This window comes from Geospiza fortis, unplaced genomic scaffold (genome assembly GCF_000277835.1).
Source record: "Geospiza fortis unplaced genomic scaffold, GeoFor_1.0 scaffold878, whole genome shotgun sequence".
NCBI classification, from domain to species: Eukaryota; Metazoa; Chordata; class Aves; order Passeriformes; family Thraupidae; genus Geospiza; species Geospiza fortis.
In genome coordinates this window covers 1,206,003-1,216,940 of record NW_005054471.1, presented here as the reverse complement: position 1 = coordinate 1,216,940, position 10,938 = coordinate 1,206,003, and the positions used below count along the sequence as shown (strand labels likewise).

The following is a 10,938-nucleotide window of genomic DNA, read 5'->3' as shown; positions in this document are numbered from 1 at the left end:
CTGCAAAATTTTCCCCAAATATTTGGGACAGCAAGCTGGACAGAAAGAACATGAGTTACAGGAGAACTGTGTTGGACATACACATAAAAACATCTTACTGTCAGACCATTTTAGAGTGACATTTAAAAAACTTTTGATTCAAAATATGACCTTTTTTCTGTGCTCAGCATGAGGCAGATTGGACGTCTTTGTAACCAGTGTCCCTGAGCTCTGCATTTCTCACCTTGAATTAAAACTTCTCACTACACCACCTCCTTCATCTGAAGCAGCTGCTGGTGACTATCACTGTCAGCAGTAGCTCATGCTCACAGGGAGATGTTCTTGGAATAGATATACCCAGCACATTTTGTCCACAATGGGTCAGCCTTGGCAATGATTGTCCTGTTGAACTTGCTTTTTAATCATTAATCATTTTATTCTGGGTCATTTTGAATTATGCTATTCCTTTAACGCCATATAACAGAAGTAGTTCCACACAGAGACTTACATTTTCACCTGCGCAGGGATACTCAAAGGTATATGCCACTCAAAGCTCTTCAGTTGTGTCTTATAGGCATGAAACTGGCATTTTGAGGTATTCTTGGATGGATTCCTTTTACATTCTATTTTTCCTTCCTCAGAAAAGGAAGAAAACGTTCAGTGGAGGGTTAACTACTCTCTGCTGAGTCTCTTGCTTAATTTTCATGCTCCACAGAACTTCACAGTATAAACAATTTTCCAAAAGAGAATTAACAGTTTTTCTCAAGGACCTGTCACGCGAATACCCAATCTGTGTAATTAAAGTATTGAGAAGGCTGTTTGTTTTCTGAACTAGGTATGAGTTACATAAGTGGTCATGGATAGAGTATTTGTTAAGTTCTGGGATGATCAAACTCATTTATCATGTTTATGGGATGATGTTTAGGGAACTTTATCTGCTCCACTGCTTGGACAGGAACAGATATACCTTTGAAAAGCTTCTCAGAACCTTCTGAAGTGCTCGTCCCCATCCTGATCTGACAGATGCCAACAGGAGTGTGTGCTGACAGACCCAGTGACAAGTCATTCTTTTCCCTTCAGTCTGATTGAATTCCCAGATCTGAAAATCGAGTGTTCTTAATGCTTTTGGTCTAACTGAAATGTCTCTTCTAAACTGTAAGCCATTTATCTGAGTTCTAATCTCTCCTGCTGAGCTGTCACAGTCGAAAGGCAAATCTCCTTATGAGGCAGACAGATGCTCTGAAGGTATAGGGAGGATTTCAGATTTAATGGAGAAGTTTTCATCTCCCTGAAACAGAAGTACCCCAAGGACCCTTGTCACATGTTGCTTGCAAGGTCTTGCCGGCACCCCACACAGGGGTAGAAAGCTAGTTTGAGGTCGTCTGGCTGAAGGGCAGCCATATGGCACTGCACTAATGCAATGAGTAATGTAATTAGTCTAATGTGAAAGGCAAGGCTAATGCTTGGGGACCTCTGTGTGGCACCACTGGTGGTGTTTGGAGATGTCTCAGGGGTCTCTGGGATGGTGCTGTGCCGCAGTGTAGAGGTCTGCTGCCCAGCTCAGACACCTCATAAGCCCTGTCCTTGATGGAAATACTCCAGTGGCCATGGGTGGGTGCAGAGCTTCCAGGTGAGGGGCTTTAGTCCTGTGCTGGAGCATCCTGCGGGACAGTGACTGACCAGAGTGCTCAGGACAGTTCTAAACCTGCTGGTGGAGATAAGTGCTCACACCAGCAGCTTCCAGGGTGCAAACCAGCTACTCTTTAGGAAGGATTTCAGAAGACTTTGCTGAGGCCATGGGACTCTGTCCTGCTAATGCTGAATGCCTTGTGCTGACTGGGACTGTCTTCTTCTTTCTTCTTGTTTTAAGGTCAAGTGGCAGAAGGATGACATGGACGGCAATCGCAACTTCTTCTCTGTCTCCTCGGATGGACGCATTGTTTCATGGACTTTAGTTAAGGTAAACAGTGGGTGGCAATTTCTTTTTCCAATGAAATTATAACCAATTGCCTCAAAAGTTCAGTGATTCATTAGTATTATTTTTATTTCTAATGAACTTGAAAAAAAAATGTTAGCAATAGCAGCTGGTGCAGTCACAGCTGGTTCTGGGGCTGCACATTGAACTCTGAAATGAAGCAGGGTCAGCCTACTCATTGTCAGGACCTAACCTTCATCCTGCCTGCACCTATAGCACCCCATGGGCCTGAAAATGAGAGCTCATTTTCCCGCTTGGCAGCAGCAGGGATTCAAGCCTGGCCCTTGTTCTCACACTTCCTTTGTCCCAGAAGGGTCAGCTAGACACAGAACAGAATAATCTGCTTTTTTTCACAGCTTCCAGATTCTTATCCCCAAAATGCTCCCCTACAGATTGCAATTTGAATTGGGAGAGGGTCAATTTAAATTTCTCCCCATGTGGGACAGTAGTACAAAGTTTGCATTTGCAGTGAGATGGCAGTGTGCTATCAGACAGGCTTCTCCCTGCCATGCCATTGCCTACTCCAATACACATCCAATACAACCTTTTAAAACTAGTTTGCATGCCCTGCCTTTGTTCGCTTTTCCTTTTGGAGTATATTGAAATATGTTGATAGAAACCTAGAATAATTGTCCCCAAATGACCCTTAGATTCATGTCGCTGAATCCCAATGTGTGGGTTTTTCTGTTGGCTATTTCATTTAAAGATTTCAAATCTCTTGCTAAAAAATAATTGCATTGCCCTAAATATGAGTTTGAAGCAGCTGTCCCATTATTCCCCAACAAAAGAAATTTCTTTACATCCTAGGATGCTCATTTTTCAATCTGTTATACCAAAGCTTGTCAGTTCAGAAATTTTTAGGCCTTGCTGCCATGGCAGGGATTAATTTCTAGCATTACATGTAAATCTTAGCCTCATATCCAGGTCAGGAACAGGAGCACCTCCTAATGAACAGTGTAAGCACAGGTAGATGGCACAGATTTTGAAGTTATTTTTTATAGACTCTTCCAGGTTCATACATGCAGCTTCAGAATCAAAAATCCCTTCTGCAAAGTGCCTCTCAAGTCCTTCTCCCAGAAGAGCTCCCTGGACAGGGACATACTAAGAGTGTCTCAGCACTCAGCTCCTGTGTTATCCCCTGAATAGGAATGCCCAAAAGATTTGGGTTGAGGTGAGCAATACATGCCTGCAGGCAGACACATCCAGATGTGGTGATTTGGCAGGGTACACTTAGCAACTGAGCTCCAGTAACTGAGTGTGCTCAGCATGGCCCCCTTAGGAGGCAGGGAACACTGGCTGAAGTCTCTTACTTAATAGAAATGCCACAACTGGGACAACCTAAGTGTTTGCAGATGGACTCTGATAGCAGCTCACCCAGCAGAGGGTCTTTTGCACCAGTGCATAATGGTTTCCACATAATAATCTGGTTTTGCTGTCCCTTGAGCACACAGATATTTTCTTCTATGTATCCTTAGTATGACTTCTAAGATCTGCATCCACTTAGCTCACCATAATTTCTACTTATTCCTTGCATTACTGTAACGAACTTTGCCTTACCCATGTGAAAAGACAATTTAAAGGTTTTGGGGTTTTTAGATGAAATTACCTCTGAAATTTTCAGAACTAGTATCTACTTAGTAGGCAGGGGTGGAAAACAGCAATGTTTTAGGTGCTGTCTGCTTTGGACATTTTTTGGGGGGACAGATATTCAACAGAGAAAACAAAAACCAGGATGAAAATAATGTTTTGCTGTAATCTGTGGGATTTTTATCCAGAAAGGAGAAATGGACAATCTGCTTGAACTCCAGTTTCACAAGAGCTTTTTCTGGGTTTCATTTAGAGTAAAACTGAAAACACTCCAGAGGTTTTCTATTCTACCAAACCATGGTGCAAACAGGGAATAAGTGAAAGAGTGCTTCGTTAATCTTTTTGAGAGGGCTATCCAGAAATAAAGCTCCTTCCAAACACTGTTGGCTATTTGACACTTCCAAAGCTGAGAGCACAAAGTGAATAATTTCATTATTTCTTCCAGATGAATATTTGGCAAACCACACTCAAGATTTGGATAGAAGAGTTGTCAAATGTTAGCCAGGGACGGTTGATCCGCCTTGACCATAGTGATTGTCTCTGTTAGAAATGGGCACAATCGCTTTGGACAAATTTCATTAAAAAGCACATGAGTTCTGTGTATTTAGACTGTCTTGACTTTGGGTCCTCATAAAGGTGTAAAACATCAATGAAGGATGCAGGACTTCTGCTGCTGGATGATTCTATGCCCCCCACCTTGGGGTGTACACATTGCCTATCAAAAAGGAGAAATGTCTCAGCCATTTCAAAGAATTGTTTGGGATGCAGCATGGCACTGCTTCTCAGTCTGATGCTCAGCAATCCCATGTTTGATTAGTAGTTGTAGTTCACCCCCTCCTGTGTGACCTACAGCTAAATTACTGAACAGCTCTGGGGCTGCTTCATCACTTAAGGCTAATAAGAAGTAAGGGGAAAGCAGCAGCTGTAAGGCCTGATTCACTAATGCTTACAAAGTGCTCTGCAATTATTAGGCAGAAGCAACATATTATTGCTTGGTATTCCTGGAAGGCCAAATTGTCAGCAGGCTGTTTACCCAGAGGTATATGTGAATGGCTCTGGTGACAAAGAGCCCCAGGAACAGAAGTGGTTTTTATGCTGTGAAGCTGGGTACAAGATAAAACCAACACAGCAGGGAAGTCTGCACAAGCAGGGTCCTTTGTGAAGGGGAGGGGCTGCAGAAATTGTCCACAGGGGCCTTTGCCAGGTGAAGGTACTGGGAGAAACCTTCAGAGGAAGGCTGCAGAAAATTGTGGGATTAGAAAGAAGGTCTCTTGAAGTTTGCCCTTCTACCAGAACACAGAGATAGTGTGCTAGCACATCTCTGGGCCTGCACAGATCACACGTCTGTCACCCTGGGTGTATCAACGTGACCCACTGCAGGCAGCTCCAAAGCTTCTCTTTAGATCAGAGTCATGTCTAGAACAGGGCACATGCTTTCTGGAGAGCAGGCAGACCTGGGAGCCTGAGCAGAGGCAAGTGCTTGCTTAGCTTGTCCTGTCTGCACTCCCAACAACCCACCAGCACTCCTATTTGGACATGCAGTGGAATATGCTCTGCTCCTGATCCCTCTGGGCACTGCTCTTTCCAGTTCGTGTGCATGTACACCAGCACGTGTGGCCTCTCTCTCAGCATCTCTCCTGCCTTTACTCACTGCATCAGACTTGTAACCAACGTGCTGTAAGAGCTGCTAAGGTGGAACTCTGCAGGAGTCTGTCCTGCTTCTTGCTGCTTTCTTGGAGAAAAATTTACTGCCATCAATAAGCCAGCGCATGTGGGTGTGCAGCAGTGAGAATTAGTGAGAAGGAAGAACATTGTGGAGTTTTGACCTTTGCTGAATCTTCTGTAACTTTGTACCCCCAGAGTATGATAGAAATGCCTTATAGAACATTGTCCTCTCTCAACTGCAGTACTGAACAAGATCTTCTCCCACGCTCCCCAACATGGAAATTCCTGGCGTTGACTTTGCCAGGCAGAATTCTTTTTCCACCTGAGCTCTGCTCTGGGCTAAGAGAAGCTTCAACTACAATTTAATTCACTGAGCTAAGTAGTGGTGCTTCAGTGGGATACTTGCATATTATACCATCCAGTCCACAGCCCATACTGCTCACTAATCATTAGTTGTTTGTTCTTTGTATCACATAATCAGAGAATCACAGAGTGGTTGCGGTTGGCAGAGACCTCTGGAGCCCCAGGGTGTTCTTACAGTCACAACTAACTCCATTCTGCAGTGGTATTCCAACTCCCAAAGCCAGTCTGAGAATGTAACTTTCCCTATGGTTGTTTTTTTACATTTACCTACATTATGTCTATTTGCATCTGTCTTTTGTCTCACACCTCGATTGTAAACTCTTTGAGACACAACCTTTTGGCCCTGTGTTCACCACCTTGCACAGCAGTGTCATGATAGTTCTTTAGAACTCTGCTGAGAACAGAAACATGGGGCAGTTTTCCCTTGGAGCAGACTGCTTGCTAGCTGTTGCTGGCATCTCAGAGCCCATGACATTGAGAGTAGTTTGAACTGAGGCTGCTCTGGGGATAACAAGATGTTAAGAAGCCAGAACTGGAAAGATGAGAAGTTACTATTCATTAAGGTGGGGCTTTAGTTAGCTCCTTGTGAATATGAAATGTCCATCTTAAACCACACAGGGTGATTTAACTAAATACTATGATTTAAGCTGACTGTGCCAATTTCACTAAAAAACACTGGCCCTAAAACTCAAAATTTTCCAGGTCAAGTGCACATGTCAAGGTAATGTACCAATAGCTCTCACTTCCACTGCACCAAAGCATCAGTTTCCTGAAGGTTTTGTGGAAAGCACCATGTTAGCAAGCTGCCAAATGTGAAACATTAAGCAACTTCTGGGCAGCTTTTTAAAATTCCTCCATAAAATTTGCCATTTCAAAGTACTGAATGTCTCTGTATTGTTGCTGCAAAGCATGCTATTCATGTGGAATCTCCTCTGCCTGCAGAATGAGCTGGTTCACATGGATGTCATCAAGCTGTCAGCAGATGAAACAACGATGCAGGGGCCAGAGGGGCTGCAGCTGCAAACGCTTGGTAAGAGCCCAAGTCCTTGCCATGCTGATTAATTACTGACACAAAGCCTCTAATCAGTCATTCTGGGAAATTAAATTGGGAACAGGGTGTTGAGATGGAAAGGAGCTAAAGGAGGGTTACGCCTCCTTGCTTTCATCATGCAGTAGGGCAAAGTCTGTCTGGAGCAATGGCCACTGAGTCAAGTTTTGCTGGTTACATTTTGCCTTTACTTACATAAAAAGATGAACTGAACATTATTTCAAGAAATGTCCATTTTACTGGGCTATCTCTGTGTGGATAAAGCACATACCTGTTTATGTCAAAACTCAGTTTTGTTCTTATTGTCAGACATTGATCTGGACTGGCAAAATCAAGGTGAAAAGCAACCTCTGCCCTTTCCTGGGTGCACAGTTCACCCAGCCAGCTTTGGGATGTGTCTCATCGAGTTTGGGCTCTGTAAAAACACAGTGTCTATTCTGAGCTACTATGTTAGGCTCCCTCCATACAAAGTGGAGTCAGTGCAGTCCTTCTAGGCTGAATCCTCTCATCCTGATCATCCTGCGCTTGAGACAGGATGGGATGAGTCAGCTCTGGAGGTCCTAAGCACAAGGAAGTCCTTGGGGAATCCTCTTATCATCCTTCTACACCTGCTTTTGGCTGAGAAGATGGGACCTCTGTTTGGAGGAGAGCCTTGCTCTGCTTTTAAGGATTGCTGTGTTTCTAGGCTAGTAACTGCTGAACAGGCTGTGGGAAGCTTTGCAGTGCCACAATAGGTTGCAGGAAACCAGCTAAAGCAGCACACTGCAGAACTCTCAGGGCTTTGGGATTATTTGTTAGTGTTACTGGGAAATGGATTTTCAAAGACTTGTCTTGAATATTAAACAATCTATTTGAATGTTAAAAATGCAGATGGTATTAGAGAGTTGAAATTACCCTAACAATTCCTTTGAGGACTACATTTTGTTAATGTTAAAGACATAATGATGACTGCCTGTGCAGAAAGTTTCTGTAACTGTGTGTTTCTGAGCCTTGTCTGCTTGTTCCTGTTTCTCATCTGATGGTTGCTGTGGGTATCCCTGCTGGTAGGGACAGCCTCAAGTAGGCCTGGCACTCAACAGACATCCCATCTTCTGTTCAAGAACCCTGCTGAAATTTTCTTTCACCAACATGTGAAATGGCTTTCTTGGATGGTGATGCATCTGCCTCAGGAGCAGAAGCCACAAAATCTCAATGAGTCACATCCTGTTTGTGGTTGACACCTGTTTTAAACATAGTTCACAATGTTGCACAATTCAGGGCTTTCGACGTTAACAGGATCCTTCTGTCCCTAGCAGAGGATTTCTTCCCAAAACACATTCTTTGTTATTGGCTTTACTGAAGTGAGCCTGCTAAACGGATTCTGAATTAAGGGAAAAAAGAGCACTGGAAGGTCTGGTGGGGTATTTTTTCACTGGGCTCTTTTATGCATAGGAAATCACTTATATTTTTGTGGATACTAAACAAACAGAAATTATCTGTTCTTCCCCAATAGGAGATGGCCAGATCCTTACAATATTTATGTTTGCACCAGGTATTTTTGACTCTTAGTAAAATGAATCCGAGGCTAAAGTGGTTTCTGGTTACCTTTTGGTTCTTTCAGTACCCTTTTACATGTCTCTGGGGTGGCTGTTCAAATTGCAGGTCATGGGGACACGCACAGCTTGGAAAGTTTAGCAGAAGGGGTGTCTGATTTATTTTGGGAGCTTCTGGCTAAGAAATCACTTCTGAAAACACAGGCAGTGTGTGTTTACCATAGGCAGGAAGCATGTTTTGGCCAGCTGAACCAATTCTCTATGTGACAGACCTTTTTATTTTTTGTTAACAGGCAGCGGGATATCCTTTGATTTTCACAAAAAGATAGACTATTTGTTTCTTGTTGGTACTGAAGAGGGCAAGATCTATAAGGTAAAAATTATTTCTTTATCCTTTGTTTTACGTCCCCTGACCCATGTGTGTCTTTCAGGCTCATCATCTGAACTGTTTGCTCAGGTGGTAACAAAGTACAGCTTCAGAGCCTGGTCCTGCCCTGGGATGCCTGTGGTGAGCTTGAGACCAGAGCAGCACTGCAGAGGGTCACAGGGAGCTCTCTACACAGACCCAATTAAGACTCTATTTTTTTCATGCAAACTGCATCCCAGAAAATGCTTGGCAGACTGCAGCTGTGCAAGTGAAGTGCTAAGTAGGATCAGAGCAGAAGTTAAAAGGCGTTGATCCTCTGTCCCCATAACTGTGGGGAAATGGCAGGAAAAATATCAGCTGTTTTCCTTTTTAGACTTGTTATCCTGTGAGCAGTCAGGCTAATGAAGCCGTATTTCCTACGGATTAGCATCCTGCAGCCCTTCCCTTCCACAATCACAGAGAATCATTTAGGTTGGAAAAGACATCTAAGATCTTTCTAGATCCTTTCCCAGTCCCACTTTCTTCTTGCTTTCTTCTTGGTAGGAACCTCCAGTCCATTGCTGTGTACCCAAACCTTCCTCTGGATCACCCCACGCTGTTCCCAGCTCAGTGATCCCACCTCCGGACTATAACCCTTGTTTCCTGCAGGTGCTGGCCACCTCCCCTGCAGTGCCCTCCTGGTGCCTTGGTTCCCAGTGCCAGGCAGGAGCTGTCAGCCAGCCAGCTCCAGCCTGTGCTGAGTGCAGCAGCCACACTCTGCTTGTCCTTCCCACACTGGGGACACTGCCCAGATGTTTTGTCCTCTCTGGCCATTGCTTTTCACAGAATGTGTAAGACCTTAATGTTACCACATCCCACATGCAGCTGGCTTTGGCTGAAAATGCCAGTGAGGGCAAAAGTTGTTTGTGAAGAGAGATGAGCACACAGAAGGACACAGGCATCATGTTTTCTTGAGAAATTGAGTTAAAAATAGGAAGTTTTGAGTTCTGCTGTATTTAGCCTTGAAAATAAAGCTAGTCATGCCTTCCTAATACAACTGTTATTTGCACAGCATTCCTCTGAGGCGGCACTGGGGCTCTGTTAAGTCTGTAGCCACAGCCCTTCATCGTGGGGGGGTGGACAATCAGCAGGAGGCTGACCTGCAGAGCAGGTGCATCCAGCCATCCCTAGAGGACGATCTGAACTCCTTCCCCCGTACCCCACCTGCAAAATGAACCTGAAACAGAATAACGACCTGAAGGAAATCATACCCTGAAATCAGTATCAATAATTTAGGCAAGATATGCTTAACAAATATGTATCCCTTGCAGAGGGATTATGCTGATTGAAATCTCTCCCTTGGCCAGGCAGTATCTAGGGAGGATTTCTGAGTAGTGCTCACTTGCTTTGGACAAGATAGGTACGGAAGGGAGGTGGGAGGAGTGGGCAGCTGAGCTGTTGGCAGTGGGCAGTGGGTAGGTGCACTGGTTTTTTGTTGGTGCTTTCAGAACACAAAACGTCCATACAGTCACGGGCAGATGTTCTGAGTTGTCTGGTCACCCACAAGAGTTGGTACCCTGGGTATTGAACTCGAAATTGATGGGTACTGTTGTGTTTAGTCCTGATCAAAAGGCAGTAAGGAACCACAGGTTAAAATTCCTCTGTGTTTGGGTGAGTGATGGATGTAGTGTGGCAGTAGGTGTCAGTGTGAGATGGGGGCCATCAGGAGAAATATTCAGGATTGTGTCCTGGCTGAATTACACAGGAAAGGAAACTCTTCATGGAGGAGCACTGGTCAGGAGACAGTTTGGCATTGAAAAAGCTGTAGGTGTTTCTGCCTTAGATAATTTTCAGTGAAACTAGAACTAGGATGGGGTTTTAACATAAGAAGTGATCCCAGCCATGAAGCCATGCAGATATTTTAGCATTCTTGTGTGGACAAATGTGGAGAGATACTGATACATAGCATCTCCCCTTTCATTGTCAGGGTTACTGGTAAGCAACATTCTTGCATTGGTGAGCCTCAGTGAGAGGTAACCATTCTTACATCGTGCAACACAGCCCTATAAAACCTTGCTGTTCCTACAGGCAGGAAGAGCCTATCTTCAGTCTGACTGTCGGGGTCAACAGAGGGAAGAGAAGTCTTGTGTGTATCATGAACAGGCTTTCACAGTATCTACAAAAAACATGGGGAAGAGTTCACCCATAGCACCAAGAGCTTGCTACAAGCAGTTTCAAAAGTTTGGGGGTCAGCTGCTGCTCCAGACATTTCTGAAGGAATACCACGCACCTTCGTCACATACTTTAGTGAAACACTGCACATCTGAACCCATACTGGAGCTGCCCATGGACTGTCTCCTGCAGCCTTGCTCCACTTGGATACTGGGAGCAGGGACAGTCCCACAGTAGCCTGAGCAGGAGAGAGCTGCTCAGATCTCTGTGC

The 10,938-nt window shown here is 44.4% G+C and overlaps 1 protein-coding gene across 1 annotated transcript in view; it reads left to right on the top strand.

The window, feature by feature from the left end:
- DNAI1 (dynein axonemal intermediate chain 1) overlaps window positions 1-10,938 on the top strand; it is a 136,864-nt gene that overhangs the window by 79,820 nt on the left and 46,106 nt on the right. The window contains exons 14-16 of the mRNA XM_031062862.1: window positions 1,850-1,939; window positions 6,512-6,599; window positions 8,443-8,522. Of these exons, the coding sequence (XP_030918722.1) occupies window positions 1,850-1,939; window positions 6,512-6,599; window positions 8,443-8,522 (258 nt within the window). The remainder of the gene's footprint in view (window positions 1-1,849; window positions 1,940-6,511; window positions 6,600-8,442; window positions 8,523-10,938) is intronic.